At 44.3% G+C, this 18,585-nt stretch overlaps 1 protein-coding gene across 1 annotated transcript; it reads left to right on the top strand.

Moving 5' to 3' along the window:
- Positions 1-14,109: 14,109 nt before the first annotated feature.
- On the top strand, positions 14,110-15,727 carry LOC126557691 (zinc finger protein 629). Its single transcript, XM_050213549.1, has one exon. It carries the CDS (start codon positions 14,120-14,122, stop codon positions 15,725-15,727), a length of 1,608 nt encoding a protein of 535 aa, XP_050069506.1. The 5' UTR covers positions 14,110-14,119.
- Positions 15,728-18,585: the final 2,858 nt, after the last annotated feature.

Raw genomic sequence — 18,585 nt, forward strand, 5'->3', positions numbered from 1 at the left:
GGTGTGTGGCCCATATTCGGTTGGCAGTGAAGATACTTTCACCATCCGTGTCCGTGAGAACGATCGCGTGAGAAATGGTTATTTATATTCGAAATCTGAACTGGATGATGATGAAGTATGTACACTTCAAATGCACCATTCGTTGTACGGTTGATTGCATTTGGTCGAACAAGAATTAAAACCAGAAATTGTGTTGGAGCAGAATAGAGACTAAGCAATAAATCATCTACTTGTGCCTGATCCCGAACTATGCTCTAATGCTCCTTCTTTAGCATAGGTTTAGAAGGAGATAAAGCCGTTAAGGGAGCATGAGTTAAGTAACAAAACAAAGCTTGCTTTACGTGGCAAATAAATCACTTTTCCTGTGGACTTGTTGTGCTAAAATTTAATTATGCTTAAACTAGAGTAAGCCCACCACTGGACAGATTGGATTTTCCATTCAATTATTTGGAAGTGAATATATTGCATCATCATCACGCGTTTCGGACTTTCGATGTAAACCAACACGCACCATCTCATTGTGCTTCTGGTGGCGCATGAAAACACATGCCGAAGGGACCGGGTTTTCGATTGCCTATGTAATACATCATCATCAACTTACACCAAGCAACACCACCATCTAACCACCTTAACAGCTAACAAAATGCCGCTCATGCTAGCCTCGGGCAATCCCTGCAAAGGCATCATCCACCGGCTTTAGGCCCAATACACCCCAAACAGCTTCGCAGGATGCTTCTGTATTCTCCTTTTTGCGCTCGATCGGTTCGGGCGTTTCGAGACTTGCAGTGACCGATACCGAGCTCAAAACCACTGGAACAGATGGTCAAATGGGATGCGAAACTACGGGACCGATGCACGATTAAGGAACGTACGGTGTGTGTAGGTTGAGTAGAGCGAAAAAAGTTGGTGCAGTAGGAAACAAAAAATACCCCAGCAGGACACAATGCGCACCCTAACTAGGTTTTGGTGAGGCTTTTAAAAATGGTGGTGGGCATTGGAAAAGATGGCACACAAAAAAAAAACACCCAACAACAACATTGTATCATCGTGCGTTCGTCGTCTGCTGCGCCCTATCCCCCTGTTGCAGTCCTTTGATCTTTCCAGGCCGGGAGAGGCTGGCAAGATACATCTTTGTTAAGCTGTTGTCAAAAATTCACAAATGTCAACATCAGCCGGATTCCGATCGGGCACGGGATACAGGTATGCAATTTTCGGTAGGAATAATCAAAAACCTAACCGTGGCGCTAGTGCATTTGTTTTGATGTGGCAACCGGCCACTGTTATTCTATTGCTATGCCCGTGCCGTTATATAAACAACGGGACCAAAACCCCCACGGTTGGAAAAAGTCATCGATAGTACGCGCATCCGTTTTCGAAGATGGAAATGAATTATTGGAGGCAGTAAATTATCATGGAAATTAAAACGCCATGAACGGGCGTCGGGGTCCTTTGGGATTGTTAGCATTAGAAAGATTTCAATGAAACACAAGCGGGAAGAAGATTGTAATTAAAAACCTCACAGCAACAGATTATCTTGTCGCGTCGTACGGGGAGTTACGCCAGGAAAGATGATCAGATATCCGATTGCGAATGATATCGACTCAATAAGGAAGGAAGGAAAGGGCGAAGCAGGATTTAACAGCGGGATATGCACAAAATTCAAATCAAGCTTGGGTTGTTTGCTGAAATGAGGACTGTTATAACAAGGACAAAATGTAGCTCGGGGAAACGTTTGCCACGGTCTCGAGGGACACAGGAGCACGCAATGGAGATAGGTATGTGGCGATTAACGTGTGCTTAGTTTTCAGCCACAGTTACATGTTTGTATGATTTATTATTGTATCGGAGAAGAAGATGGGACGGATATAAATTTAAATCATTCCGTATCCTTTATCCTTTTGAATGTCACAAAAAAACGTGTTGCGCCTAAAAGTATACAATATTGCTTTCCCTCCGGGAAACAACTTCACTTTGGATCTTTAAAGTACTCCACAAAGCAGTCAGTACGGCAGACGAAGGATGCATCAGTCTATTTTACTCTCCCACGCTCTGTGCATGATGATGCACACCGGGAAAGTGCAGTTCCAACCCCACATCCCAAGCAGGATTCCTCTGAAGGGCTTCCGCCGAAACAAAGGTTCAAACGTTCCGTGCTACTGCTACTGGAAATCGATTATTCCGTTGTTTTTGTTTCCCTTTCCGAGTAGTACGGAAGAATAATTTACAACCGAAAAAAAAAAAATGAATCGGCCCGGGGGTTGCCCTTCTTGTTGCTCGTTGTAATCCCCAAACGTTCGATTCGGTTTGCAGGACAATTCAGTCTCCCACGATGGGTATCGGTTGGAAATAGAGAAGCCGAGCAGTAATTGAAAACCGTTCAAACATTCATCGTGTAACATCGCGCTGGGTCAGTAAACTTAATCTCCCGGTGCAGGAGAGAAGTATTCAACTGGTCAGCTATGGCCATTGCCCTCGGAACCGATCGAGGGTTTTTTGGTTTCATTTTCTACTACACGTAGGCAAATAGCTTCAGTTGATAGCTTCAAACGTACCGATGGAAGCCAATCTTTACGTTGGTATTTTTCAAGATTTTCCTAGGCCCGGGTCCTAGTTACATCGCATCAGTGTTCCCCCTGGCATTTGTCACACACAAAAAAATAACTCTTCCTTCGTCATCAAAAATGCAATAAAACACATAATGCGTGCAATATCCCAGCATAAATCGACTGACAAAACAGGTTCAGGTTGTTTTTATGGTCTTTTTTGGCGACAAACCGACTAGACACCCGCTACTCACGTATGCAACGGCGTTTGATGAAGGGTTAAAATTGTACCTGTACCAGTATCAAGCCGCAACTGAACAAAACAAAAGAAAAACCTACACACCGTAATTAGGGCTTCCCCTGCTACGGACGAGCCGAGTGGTGGACCACTTTCACCCGTTTTGCCCCGATGTGGCGGCGAGTTGGTTGACCATCTACAACACTCCATCGATGGCGTTGGCGTGAGTGCATCGTCCCGCACCTGGGAAACAGGAAGTGTAGAGCTATTCCGGACGCCAGGTCCAAGGTATGGTCAAGTTCGCAGCTTGCTTCCGGATTGGGTCGGGTTCCCTGTTTTCCTCACGTTCACGATTATGGTTTTGGTACCGGAACAGCGACCCTCTTCGGGCACATTTGAGTGAGTCCAGTGGTTAGAAGTGGATGGGAACTGTGTGCTGGGAACTGGTCACGCAATTGCTTCATGTACCGTTCCTTGTGTCCTTTCCGGTTTGCTATATTTGTGATGATGTTTCCACTTATGAGTGTGTGTGTGTGAGTGTAATGATTGCCTGATTGCATTCCCGTATTGCTGGTGTGCTAAACTTCGAGTGGCGGCTACTATGCCAACTGGAACTTGGCACAACAAATGCACTTGACCACTTTTAACGACCGACTATGTACACGGTAGCAATGCATGCAGGACGATGCACCGACCTGCTCGATGAAGCATATCTTGATGTTCGAATCAACCTGAAGTTCAATGTAAAGTTCATACAATGACAACTTTTGAAGGTGGACGTCTAAGTGTGTTCCACGAAACAGGCGCATAAAAAATTCAAAGCTTCGAGGAAAGAGTACTTCTGGAACGGACAAAACAATGCTTGAGTTCTGTTATGGGAAATAAATTCCTAAATCAATTAAGGACATCACGGACTAATCCCATTAAACGTAATAGAAAAGGAAAAAGATGTCACCATGTTGAGCCAGTTCCTACATTCGAAACGATCGTATGGTTTCGTCATACCGCATCCACATCGCACCACAATCTGATGATCCAAAAACCCATGCCTAGGGGAATTGGAAGAATTCCGTTATCTGCTCTCATCCTAACCGGCCCTCATACGGACGGGTCATCGCCATCCTCGCAGCGGGCGGAAATCCATTAGAAGCGGCGGTCGATCGTGGTTCAGCTGCAGCACGGTGTCATGCAACTTCATCGGCCCTTCTCGAGTCGATATCGTACGCTGCTCATCGTGTCCTGCCGGCATAGGGGAACTGGAAGAAGAAATAATATTAAATTACACCAAACAACAGCAACACCAAAAACGTTGTTCCTTTCAGCTTTGTTTTGTTTCATTCCGTTCGGTTCATCTGCCTATTTTTCATTGGGTTCCATCAAAACTGCTCCATCACCTCGGCCCGACCTGGCACATATCCCTCCAGGCAGAGGTGCAATTCTGAGGCATGCTGCTTGTGTTAGAAGAAAAAAAAATGCCCCGTAAAACACATCCGGAAGAATTATTAATCGATTATTAAACATTCTCCACCCTCGGTGGAATCTCTCGTGTTCGCTGGCTTGGCGATGGATGTGTTTTTTGTCCAAAAAGTTTTTGGTTTTCCCCTGGTCTCTTTTTTGTCGGGTGTTCGTGTGCTCATCGTCAAGCGGGATGAAAAACGATACGAAACTCATCCGGTCCGGTCCAAAGTGGCGTGTAATGTTTGGTGAACCACAAAAACCGTACATTTAAATTACTCTCTCACCTACAACCGGTGTTTTTTGGGATATGGTGAGGTGAGAGGACAGGCGTCCGCAAGGACAGGACCTATTCCAAATAATTCCATCCCAACCAGCTGTTAATGATGCGATAGTGTGAAACGGTACGGTACACACCCACATATTTAATGGGGGAGAAAACGGCATCAAGGTAGTGATCAATCTCATTAGATGTAATCATTCTTTTCTGTTAGAAATAATGTGAATCGACGATGTGCATCTGTGTCAATAAGGAATTATAAGAAAATAAAGTGAGGATCCTCTCGAACCGAAAAAAACCCACATCTCATCTCGCCTAACTCGTACAAAAGTCAGCAAACTTTTCATGCTGTTCCATTTTTTTTGCACTCTTCCAAGCCCAAAAGCTATAGGGGCACTTTGTCCTGGTCCGCTGGAATGACAACAAAATGCCAGCATAATTCGTGCTAGGTTTCCTGCGGAATATCATTGCACCTAAAGCTGCGAGTGACTCACACGCTAGACGGGAAACCGGATGGCACAAATTCCGGAACTGATTCGTGAGACTTTGGTTGTCACTTTTGTGTTGCCGTTTTCCACATGAATGAGAACCGGATGGACAAGTTCATGCTTAAGTAGTCATATTGCAACAAAGCACCTAGAAACTTACAAAAAGCTGTAAAAGAAGGAAGGAAATAAATTGTGGCTTAAAACACGGCTCCTTAGAAAATGGGCCGGTCGTCGTGTTATGCGGGTTTTGAGTTTGGCGAACGAGTAGACATCCTTTATCGTTTTGTCCCCCATTTTCGGCTATCATAACCGATATTCTCCACGGGACAAATGGTTCCCTTTCTTTTCGGGTGAAATTTGAAACCGATACCGCACCGTACCGTACAGTTGCTCCGAACTGATCACGCTCATCAAGAATGTGTTACGGCACGATCAGATGGCCAAGAAACGTCGAAACGCCCTTCCTTTTTTGCTTCCTGAAGGCAATGTCCTTTCTTCGTCACGCGGCATGTGGTGCGTTCAAGACCCGCGGAACGATAATTACTTCTCTGCACGATGCCTTTCCCTGCCGGGCGCTGGTTAGAGATTCTAACCAGCAGCAGCCGGGTGTTAAAGATGGGATCACTAAAACGAAACTACTAATAAAAAATTAAATACATCGCGACCATACCACTCGAATGGCCACTTGAAACGTTTACAATTAATGTTATCCCATCGCAAAAGGATCACTTTAACCAGGGGGCGCTTATTTCACGTTCTTTAGACGTCGTGGAACCAACACTCAAGCACTATTTGCACGAAACCCGCAAGATGTGTTCGAAGACCCCTATGCGTCGAACGTCTTACGCCCTCCCGGTGTGCTACGGTTGAGTTCCTGTGCAGCACGACCCATTTACCGCAGGATTAGCGGTACGGCTAACGATGGCTAGTGAGCTCTAGTGGAGATGGAGATTTCACGCAACCGAGCCCAGGATGACACATACACACACATGGGCTGTAATTAGGCAAGCAATGAAAGTAATAATAGTTTCTTTTATTGTAAGAGGTACTCTGGGGTGGACGTATGAATTGTGATTTGAAAGCGTAAAATGGGCAATGTGGCAATGTTTAAAGGGGATATGTATGGCTATTATATGGAGAAATGCACAACACTTTGAACAATGGTGTAAGAAAGAATATTTTGATCGATGATAAGCCTTTGCATAGGGACATAACTCTTCAGATGTTAGTGCTTATTTATATGAACTTCTCGTTTATATTTATAACAAGTTTTGTCTAATTTTTGGCGCTGAAAACTTTGAATATGATCAGTTAAAAAATGCTCAATTTTGATACGAAATATTTCAAGCACACAATTGAAGTTACAGAGATCACTTAGCAGCTACAAGTTGACTGATCTGCAATGAATTATACTTGCAGAAGATCATTGAACCAATCTTCTGAAGGTTAAGTTCAAGATCTTTATTGTAATTCACCACACAACAAGCCCTAAAATGGCTAAGCTCTGTGATAATATATCATTATAGAGATCAGAGAATAATTGAGTTGAATGTGATAGTGCTATGGCTTTCTCTTTTTCTTCTACTTGGCTTAACTACCCACTAGATCACGCTGGCCATAGAATTGCTTACTAGACTTGATGATATCACTTAGTTAAATAGTCAATCCTCACTACAGAGGAGCGGTCCTTTCTTGTGAAGACCGGCGCCGCTGTCGGCTTACCGCCGGACCGGTTTCATGAGCATTTCTTATTTATTCTGCTCGTCACATACAGAACCAAAGCCCTACTGAGGATTCAAAAGACATCAGTAGATAGCGGGACCTCGTTTTGGTTAGGAGTCTCATCATCTACAACTAATAGTGTTAGTCGTAGAGATGGCCAAGTGACGAAGTGGCACCTATTGGAGTCCAAGAAAGAATCTGTAAATTTTTTAGTTCCTTATCAATTAGCTTAAAGTGAATATCCTTACGTAGAATTTTTATCCTTGGTGTTAAGGACATTTGGGCACTCTCAAACTTCCGGAGGTAATGATCTGAGGCCAAAATCCTTACCTCAAGACTTCGATTTCTTTTTGTTTCAATATTCTCATTCACAACTGTTACAAGTTTCTCACGCATGCAGTATCACGTCGATCCCGCATTTATTTCTTCACTAATAAAATCCTTTTCTCACCGCAAAACACTCATTTTCACCGTGAACCCTACCAGCAGGGTGAAGACAAAGAACACAAAAAAATAACGCTACTTTTCCCATTGTATTGTCCCATGGCTGGAAGTGTGATATCAATTCTTAAGATCGAGCACCAGCTGAAGAATGCTTCAAGCGGAATGAGCAATATCGGTAGCAAACGATCGCAATGCGATCCACTTTCTTGCTGTTGCCGAAATGCATCTATAAACCCCTTTTGCGTTTCTTCGTTTTTTTTTAATTACCTGCCTCATACCTATTCACGGCTCATGGCACTTGAAACTGTGCTTAAGATTGTAGAACAAGAAAAGGACTACAGTGTAGCACTAAAAAGGAAACAATTGCTGGGAGGGGTATCAAACTAACCGGCTGCGTGTTAGTTTTGCGTACCGCACATTGATTAATCTTATCCGAACGGTTGGGGGTACCTGCTGTGTTTTTCATCGTGAAAATGCCTGAGAAAAATGGGAACAGTTATTAAAATCTGTGCTCGATTTGAATAAAAAACTTCGTTTGTTTCTTTGAAGTGTTCTCCTATTGCTACTTTATGGAAATAACTACCTTTAAAATTAATCACCACAAGCTTCACCCATTTCTTAAGCAGTGATTATAAACCTATCAACAGCCTGCAATTAGGAAAACGTTCAATGTGCTTTCCCAATTAGTGCCAAATACTCTATCTATCGGGAGCAGCACATAGCAGCGCATAGCAGCACGTGCAGCACGTTTGACAAGATAGTCAGTGTGACAATTCATATGCTTTCTTTGTTGTCAAATGCTTTTCCCCTTCTTTTTGAGGGTGGAAAACATGAGAAAATCACTTTTGCTTTGCTGCCACGTTGATGTGGCCATTCTATATATCGAAATGCGTGTCACACAAGAAGGACACGTAATAGCACATCGTTACGAAGCACCACCTTCACCGAGCTGCGAAAAAGCCTTCGGTGCTTTGTGCTCTCTTTAGTCTTCAGAACGCTTCAGCTAGCTCAGATTGCGTTCATCCGTTGACATCGAATGAATATTTATCGTGCACCCTGCAATCTTAATTACAACCGTGTCCACAATCCAAGACACCCATGTCCCATTGCCGGTAACTCGATAGGGATATTCGGTTCCATTCCCGTCCGCTGTGGAGGAAAAAGTCCGGCGGTAGTCTCAAAATACGTTCAAAACTTTAGCCAAACGCCGCACGATGGAGGGAGCTATGCGACAGTGACAAATGCGACGTTATGCCACTGCATACGGTCGAGGGAATTCAATCGCAAACTAATCCACCCCCTTTCTAGTTCGGTCCGAATCCGATGAGGGGTGGTACGCATCGTAGGGGAGTGGTAAATGAGTTTTCGTCACAAAACGACGAAACCCATTTATCCGCTGCCTAAGATCCTAATTGAATAAGAAGTACCGTTGAGAAGAAGAGCTTAGGGAGAAGATTTTTCCGCAGCATTTCTTTGCTGTGCGTGGAAAATCTCCTTTTTTATGTTTCGCACATCATCATTCCCTTACGCTGACATTGCACTGAACGTACACCAACGAGCGTGTTTAATTAAAATTAATACATCGAACCGTAGGTCGACACCAACGGTTTTCTGTTTTAAAATGGCACCCGGTTACTCATCGTCCCCTTCGGTGGAGGCGCCTAGTGGATGGGTGGTCAGGGTGCTATTTTTAAAAATATCTTTTTTTATTAATTGCAAACTGCAACGCATTGCGACTCATTCGTGGGCTCGTACCGTGAGTCATAGAGTGGAACAGAGCCATGCAAATGACTAATCACCAGACGGTTCCGTCGCACGAGACACGTTTGACTCATGCGCGCTAAATGTTGGCGGGAAATGTTGTGGATTTAGTTTTTGCTTTAGTACACGATGTGCCGTGTCTCATGTGCTTGGTGTGGTACATAAGTAACAGGTTGGTAGAAGCGAAGAATCGAAATGCAACAAGTTGCTGGAACGATGCCAAAGACAGAAATGGGCTGGAGGCATTATTTTTAGACCGGTGGTATTTGCGATGACTCATAGGCGTTTTGGGATGATGCGTATTGATTTCTTCACCGTTTTCTACTCACTATTTAACACTCATCATCAGAAGAACATCCTCTACTCGGCTAGTAATTTAATCGTGTTTCAATCCGAACAGAAAGCACACGTCTGCAAAGCTCAAGATAAGCCTTCATTGAGTGCATAATTTGATACTTATCTTGACATGTACCTTCTGGCCACAGGAAAGCCGACACAAAGCAGCAAAGCCGTTGGTGACCTTAGGCGAGCGAGGACAAAATGATTGATTGATTTCTCGTATTGTTTACGTACCGAGTTGGCGAGAGTGCTATGGAATTATCTCCCAAAGAATTATTCCAAACTTAAGGGCATCTATCTGAAATTAAATTCTACCCAGTATTAAGAACATGCACCTTCTCCTTCCAAAATGGCCATGGACAGCCCAAGCTAACGCACCAAATCACATTACTCAAACTCATTTGCATTCGCTTCTATTTCCGTGCCGTTTAATTATGTCCATAATTCTCCTTGCATTGGATCTGTCAATCAACGCTCGCAGCAGAGCATGCATCATCGGTCTCCTGCCCCCCCCCCCCCCCCCCCCCTCGGTACAGCAGGCATAATGCAACGCCGAATCCATCCCATACGGACTACCAAATACCGCTGGGCAAACATAATCGTACCATCCCTTTTGTGTGAGGGAAAATCATCCCTTCGGTATCGTGGCACACCCTACCCTACAGCATTCAACGGCACACAACTACACAAGCAAAGTAGGAAAACGGAGCCGTAGTAGAATGCTCAATTTTCTCGATCGGTGGAAATATTTTGTACTTCACTCGATGAGCGGGGGAAATACTTTGACCAACGCTGCGTTTGCTGTATTGCTCGTAGCTCCGGTAGCTCAAAAAAAAAAAAAAACATGTCCCATAAGCACAAACACAAACATCTCCCCGGCTCGCGAGCGAAGGGATGCGTCGCATTGTAATGCACCCATACACGGGCGTACTAACGCGACGCGCACATCCACACAGCATTCGGACCTAGGATGGGTTCAAATCTTGCCATTCGAAACTGCTCGAAACTGCCGTAGGGTGAACGATAAAGCCCTGTGCGGTGCATCTACCATCGAAGGCATAATGGGTTGCTCAGTAACTAGCTTTTCTTTGGATTGATTGTGCTGGAAGAACGAATATTCAAGGGTGGTGGTGCATTGTAGAAATGTTTTACAACCCCTTTTTGCTGAATACTAGAAATAAAATCATGCTATATGATGAAAGCAAAAAAGGGGTCAAAATGGGTTTTTTTTGTGTGTGTGTGTACTGTTAAAGGCAACAACTGCATTTCTCGGCAAACCTAACCCACTGTAACATACCGGGCTGATAGCTATAGCTACGAGCGTGTTTCCGATTATGGCAAGCGTACTTTAAATGTCCCACTCGCCTACTGCATTTCAGTGTAGAAGCATTTATAAACGCCGGATGTAGAAATAGAATCAAGTAATATATTTATGCAGCATTATTTAATACCGGTCGGGGGTCCTGGGGTTGTACTGTACGGACGCAGCGCCTGTCCAGGTGAGATAAGGCTTTTTGGCTAAAGGTGTGCAGACTGGGAGCGCATAATTTATGCCACACGCGGGTATGTCACGGCCGGCAGCACTTTCGGTATGTTTTGTGGCGCGTGTATGCATTTCACGTTTCATTTTCCCGAATCCCGAAAGCCCAGAAATCCTTGCCAGCGTGCCTCGTGTTGAACGTGCGAGCGTAGATTAATGGAATAAATAAATAACTAGAAAATAACGCAGAATGCACACGACCAGAACGATTGTGCGGACAAGGAGCGTGACATAATGTTGACGCGAGTTGTTCTGGGTCCCCCGAAAACGACCTCCCCAGCTAAAGGTGTGTGCTAGAAAGGGGTGTATGATAGATTTTTATTATGATTATCTTATTTGCTCGATAATAGGGCAGAGATAAGCATTGGGACAACATGAACATGGTTGGACGAGGGCATACGCTTTACGCCGAGTCTCAGTTATTGGCAGTCGAGTGCCCGATTAAATGACTTTCTTTTGTAAAAACAGATCCTATAATAGCTTCTGTTTGCATTATGTCGAATTGAACCCCAAACGTTAGCCCATCCCAGCACTGTTTCCTTCCCGAGACCGTGAACTTGAGAGTATAAAGCGGAAAGAAATTCACCTTCCTTACGTTAAAAGCACTTCCCGCGATTGAAAACATTCCCTCACTGACTCTGCGTCCGGTTTGCCATATTGCTTCTAGACGGTAAAGGGTAGGGTCTTCTTTTTGCCTTTGCCACCTTAGACGCAGACCATCAAGTTTTACGAACCATAAGTTCCTGGTCGACATCCAAACATTCCCCGACACATCCTTGGTCCCTAAGACGCCGTAACCAACCAACGGAAAGCATAAAGGGTGAGTTTGTGGTAGCTCCTATTACCGGTAGTTGCTACCGGTGTTTATGGACGATAAAAAAGCGCTGTAAGGAAGGAAGGAAAGAAAAAAGGAGCCATAAATGTACGTGCCCTTTACAGGAGACGAAGCAAGTGTCTTGCAGGCAGGTTCACACCCCACTAGTTGTTGGAACTGGCTGTACGCGTTTTGCGGTAAGAAATCGAGACAGGTGTCACCAGTGAGGAAGGTTAGGAACTTTGGTGTAAGGTGCATTGCAGAGTAGATGACTTTGAGCAGTGGATTACAGCGTTGTAAGTAAACAGAAAATAGTTGATCAAATTTAAGATGTCGAGAATGAAGACTTCAGGATCACGAAACAGAGAGGCCTTTTAGTCGATAAGGTCTTTTGGTTAACTTAACGCCTTAGACGACGATCTTGAGGTGAAGTCTCTTGGTAGACGAAGAGAGCGTTTAAAGGACACGATGTCTCTTAGTCGAATGTATTTCATAAATTGACCCAACATTGAAACAACTGTCATCTTTACTAAAAATAAAATTCTCTCAAATAATTGTATAGAATTTGCCAAATTCGCCTTATCCGTTACCAGCTGACGGAAGACGGCACTAGATTCTAGATTCTTCTCGTTGTATAGGAATCCCTTTAAAAAAGAAAACCACCAACACAGCAGTCCATCTTAACAAAGCAGGCTAAGAGAAACCCGTAGAAAAAAGTTCATTGACATTGAAAGAGATTCACCGCAGAACATATGATCGTGCTCGATCCTCCCAAACAAGGGCAACAGTTTCGGAATCTTTCCTTACCTGCGATCGGCAAAACTGTCAATCTGGTCCTACCTACTTTGGTCGATCCTTGCCCAAAAGCAGCTGCAATTTTATTGTAACTTAACGGTTGACTCAAAGCATCAATCCAAAAAAAAAAAAAGGATCGTATTCCCTAGCACACTTCACCTTCACCTCGCGCAAACCTCAGCCATCTCCTACCCTCACAGGAGAGGAAAAGAAAAAAGAAGCAATAATGCGGAAAAATTCATTCCAGCGTGTGCACACGAAGCCACGGCACCGGCACGAGCCACAAAGCGTCCCCCAAAGATCCGCATACATTGCAGCTGTGGTTGGCGCAAGCGGCAGACAGAGAGAACAAAATAGCGTCACAGGAACAAGCCTGGAGGAGTTGAAAATCAATCTCCTCCATTCGCTCCTGTTGGCATTATTTGTGCTAAACAGGAGAAAAAAAAGGTTGATAAAAATGCGTTTCCTTGTGCGCGCATATTCATTTCCATCTATTTTCACGCTTTACTGACCTCGTGTTGGGCGACAGCAAAAGGGGCACGTTGCACCAAAAACTAATCATAATTAACAGTCCAAAAAGCTGGGGTTGTTTGATCGTGCCCGCCACAAGCAGTGGTGATCTTTAAGGACGAAACAGAAGGGATAGATATAGAGTCCGGGAAAACTGCATTAAGTTCCAAAAGGATCAAGGAAGAAAAAAAAGTCAGCAACACACACACACACGCACAAGAACATCAACGCCTTAGCTTACTGTATGTTGAGGCATTGGTGATTCACCATCCGCGTGCGCTATTGCTGTAGAAAATTGGCCGGCATTAGCAGATACAACAAGAACAAGACGAACCTGATGAATCGAAACTCAACACAAACCGGGGTGGCTTCGTACGATTATTGTGCAAAAGGAGAAAGGACGCTCAAAACAGACCCTCAAATATCCTTACAATCGAAGAGCGAAAGAGAGCCCGAAAAGGAGAGACCAGAACACACCGCAGAAAACTTGGCAAGGGAAAGGACGCCATCAACGCCGCACGTGCTCGAGCTCTTTGTGCAAGTCAAAGTCGCGTGCCACACAGGGCATAGGGTGGCATAGGGAAGGGAGCAAGAACCGGTGTGTTTACATCCGTACGGCTTGGTTTTTTTTTTTTTTTTTTGGTGCCGCTCGTTGTGTGAGTAACCGAGTTCTTGTAATAAAGAGGGGAAAACTCGTACACATGCGCATGGACACATAGACGATTCTTATGTATCCGACCGACGGCGCTTTTCCGTCCGGTTCCGGTGGTGAACGCATACGAGACCGGTTTTTGAGTACGATCGGCACGGTAGAGAGCGAGAGAGAGTGTTGCCGTATGAGTGACCCCGAGTTTATATCCTTGAGGGAAGTGTACATTGTTATGTACAGTGAAGCCCTCGCGAGTACGCCCGATGTGAGCACACATATAAAACGGTCCGGATCTTCCGGAGGGAGGATCATTCAGTGCCTGGCCACGGCCGAGGTCATACAGCAGCCGGAGAACGATTTAGTTTTTTGTAACTCGTTAAAAAAAGTGTTTGGCTTCGGAGAGACTGAACTTTGTAAATAGCAAAACCTTCCCGAAACGTAGTGGCCTTTCCTACCCGGATTTCGGATTAGTGGTGTTTAGTGTTTCGGTTTCGTGTGCAGCAAGTGACTAGTTCCTCTCGCGGTTGTGTGACATGCAAGGATGGCAGCAATCGTACAACCATCCCAGTCCCGTCAGCCATCCCCTGCTGGTCTCCTGACCACGGTGGCCAGTTTACCGCCCTCCTACAAACTACAGTACGGTGATGTGGTCGGTAGGTCGGTCATCTCCACTGCCAAAGCGCCTACGGCGACCGGTGGTGACAGTCCGCTAGATTTGACCGTGCGCCAGGTGACGATGGCAACGACAACGTCGGGAGGTCCAATAACACCACCGGCAACACCATCCCCGTTGAAAAAGCGTTACCGTGAAGACAATCAGTTGAATGTACTACAGCAAAAGACGGAAGAACCACACCCGAAACGGGTCAAATCGGGATTCGAACCCAGCGAACCGTTGATGATCGACGTGAGGAAGGATTTAATTACACCAGCAAAACCCACTGCCAAGACCGGTACCACCGACGCTACCGTTCCGAATCCACCGAAAAGTACGAAAAATCCTCCCGCACCGGCAGCACCGTCCGGTGGCACAAAGGAACGACGCGCCAAAGCCATCCGGAAGCTAAAGTTCGACGAGGAAAACTCATCGCCCGTGTCGGGCACGATCATTATCTCGCTGGAGGAAGCGCTCAGCGGTGACACACCGCGCGAATCCGGCGACATTGATCCACAGTTTAATCTGGTCGAGGTGTCGGATGAGGTGCGTGCCGAGTTGGCCGCCATACCGAACGTGATCGGTGGCTATAACTGTAAGCTGTGCCGGTTGGAGTTTGAGGATGCGTTCGGGTTGGCACAGCATCGTTGTTCGTGTATCGTGCTGCTTGAGTACCGGTGTCCTGAGTGTGGCAAGCGGTTTAACTGTCCGGCGAACCTTGCGTCACATCGCCGATGGCATAAACCGCGCGATCAGGTCGGAAAGAAGGCGAGTGCTGGGAAGGTGGAAACGGTGAGCAGCGATTCGACCGATTCGGACAGTGCCACAGGGAAGTTCCGGTGCCACCAGTGTGACAAAACGTTCAAACGGCCTGCCTACCTCAAGAAGCACCAGCTAACGCACAACAAACAGTCAAACAAGACGGTGAAGCCGGCATCCAAGCGAGCTCGAAGTCCAAGTGTTGCTATCGCACAAGTTCCGTACCGTGGTGAGGACTCGAACCATTCCAACCACTCGAGCCAATCGGTGGAAAGCAGCAGTGTTGTCACGTATACTACCACGATTGAAGAGTTGACTGCAGGATCGAAGCCACCGCCACTGACAGTGTATACCACGCTCGCCTCCAACGATAATGGAACGCAGGAGATTGAGATAGTTACATCGGGATTCTATCAGGACCCGGGTACGGTGGCGTTTGGGCAGGAACGTGCCGGATCGGTAGTGTCCTCGTCTGGACGGGGTAGTGTTGCGCTGGACCATGATGATGATGATGATGATGATCACGATCAGGAGAGTGATTGTGAGGAACGGACGCTGGTCATCAACGAGGACTATCGCGATCACGAAGAGGACGACGATGACGAGATGGAGCGTCAGTACCGGTCGGCGTACTGCGATCGTTTCACCGAGGAGGAAAATCTGGCTGCCGCCGCCCTTGCCCGACTCCGCAACGGACCGTCCGTCATCCGACATACGACGGCACTGGTTGTGTAAGTAGTAAGTTTTAGCGCTAAGTAAGTCACTAGGAATACGATCGTACGTAGTGGTAGCCTTTTAATACGGTGCAGAGTGATGTTCTACCGCCGGATGCGTCCATATGCAAATCTTGTACATTTCTTCAATCGTATCGAACCCGATTCTACAGCGCCATACCAAAGGACTACTATTAAGGGAAAGTTGTGGGTTTTGGTACCCACACACCAGTGGCTCCATCTATACATATTATTAGTAACTCGTAAGCTAGGTAAGCGATAGGAGATGAGAGACTTATTTGTAGAAATTTACATTCCAAAGATAACGAGCAATATGCTAGTCATGATAGATTTTTTTTATGGAAGCAAAGCTTCACCAACAATACTCTAGTCTTAGTGTTCTTATGTTCTCACAATTTTTTTGTGACGGAAGTTTCGGTGGCGAGTTTCGAGTGTTTGTTATCCTGTTTACTTTTTCCCTAATTTCTTTTCATATCATATTACTCACTATCTCTCTCTCTCGCTCTCTCTCTTTTTCATTGTCTGTGGAGATGCATCTATTAGTATTTTACTATTTCTATCCCTATTTAGCTTAAACAAAAGAAAAACAAAATCAGGAACTTCCGTCCTTCGGCCATACTTCTTGTACATTCGAGGTTTGTCGTTTACGAAACTTCATTCCCAAACCCCAAAGATGAGTAAACATCTAGTCATTCGTGTAAAGTTTAGGCTTAGTCGTGTGGATTTCAGTTTAGTATTTATCTATCAACAGTAACGGCTCGGCTGATTCCATTTTCCTCCGTCATTAATTTTCATCCTCATACTAACATTTATACTATCATCCACATCATCCATCTAACAAGCTCTCTGGACAGCTCTACTCTGTCTGTTATGAGCAGTATAAGCCAAGACCTGCAAAGATTTCAATCATTTCGTCCTGGGACACTCACCCGGTCTCAGACGTTGTACAAAACCTAGTTCCAGCTCTGCCGAGCGCTATTAAGAAAAATCCTTTCCCACAGCGAAAGGTGTTGCATTTGGTATACGATTTTCGGTTAATGTTTGTTGTAAATCTTCAGTTTTGTTTCAATTTCTAGCAAAGGCTTTCGAATGCACCTCCTCGTCCAAAAAGTGGTGCGCGTGGTGCATTTGAAATGTGCGCTGCAGGTTCGGGAGTGGCTTTTGCAATCGTGCGAATAATCGTGCCATGTTAGGGTAGCAAAGAGGTCCTTTTTTTTCGGTCACTGTTTTTTCTTTTGCTCTACAAAGTGCAGTGAGGTAACGAAAAAGGTATCAAACTATAGCACAACATGCCAATTGTACAATAATGCGCACAATAGGTAGGAAGTAATACAAGCTGTTTAGTTTAAGTGTGGCAAAGCTAGTCATGCGGCAAAGTCTTTTAAATTATGCTAGTCTCGTGTTAACGCCAAAGAATGTGAAATTCTAGTCCCAGTTTTATGATCACCAAACTAATCCAATAGACCCACTAGTCAGGGTGCACTTACTAGTCATATTTATTTACTTAATAATTTATTTCATCGCAAGCTTTCATAAGATCTCAATCCCAGTTCGAATCATGTCAGGCTAGTCATCATCATGTACATTTTTCTAGTCCAAAACACCAAAAAGATTTTGCTTTAAAACCAGGTTTACTACCAAAGATAGTATTACTTTTGTGTCAGTGTTTAGGTATTTTTCTATCTATTTATGTATATTTATTCATTTATGTGAGTTGGTAATTTATTCAGTCTATTTATTTTCCTATTTATTCTCACACACTCATACACGCACATGTATATTTTTTAATAGTTTTTAAAATAATTTATCTTTAGAACTATATTTATAACTACAAGCGGCAAATGGCGGTAGAACATCACAATCCACAAAACAATGCGGTACAGTAACACAGCCTAAAGAGTGAACGATTAACAATAAGAAAAAAAAATGCAAACAATCACATCACAATTTTTACAAAACCCTTAAGAGGATCACACAAGGAGAACAATCGCTTAAAATATCTTGTTGTAGACATGTTGTTAGGAGCTTCTATCATATTTACAGAAAGACAGGAGAAAAAAAAACCCTCTAAGATTACGGTCAAATCATTTGAATATTACAACGTTTACAACGGAACGCTACGGGAACGTTTCGAATGGGGGTTTCGAAAACAAATCAAACATGTGATATTAGGTGCATAAGATCTCTTCTACAAAGAATTAGTATAGCTCTGCTACCAGTGTACCGCACGGATGTGTATTGCTTTCGTGCAGTAAGCGTTTTCCTTCGTATTTTCATTTGAAGATTTTATGCCCATTCTCTCTACGTTTGTTGCATGTCATGTCACACGGTTTTTTTTGCTTCTTTTTACGTCCTAATTTTTAAGTAAACTGGCTTTTTTGATGCAAGCAAGCTGTAACTGTACCGAACTGCGTAAGATTAAAAGTTTGCGCTTTTGATTTTAAGACGAAAACAAAAACAAACGTTCATCACACTCAATTACAAAGATAAGTATGTGTGCGTACACTCTTTTATTTTTGTAACCAGTGCATTATTTTAAGTGGAATTTTGAAAATTTATATAAAAAGTGAAAAGAAAGTACAATAAAGCCAACGCAAAAAAATCGAAACACGTTATGAAGTTTTTATTTTGTAATCGAACGTAAATAGTAATGGTCCATTAATTTAACCGTCGCTTATACCAGATGATTTGAATATTTGAATGCTTGTCAAAAGAGGGTGTTCGATGGCGGTCGCACTGTCCAACGTAAGTTGTTTTGTTTGCCTCCTCAGATGCATTCAAAATGTAAACAAACTGAATTTCTGCATTGGTGGAGTAATTGTGGGTGAGATAAACCTGTAGAAAAACAGTTATTTCAGT

The sequence above is a fragment of the Anopheles maculipalpis genome, chromosome 2RL, assembly GCF_943734695.1.
Source record: "Anopheles maculipalpis chromosome 2RL, idAnoMacuDA_375_x, whole genome shotgun sequence".
Taxonomy (NCBI): domain Eukaryota; kingdom Metazoa; phylum Arthropoda; class Insecta; order Diptera; family Culicidae; genus Anopheles; species Anopheles maculipalpis.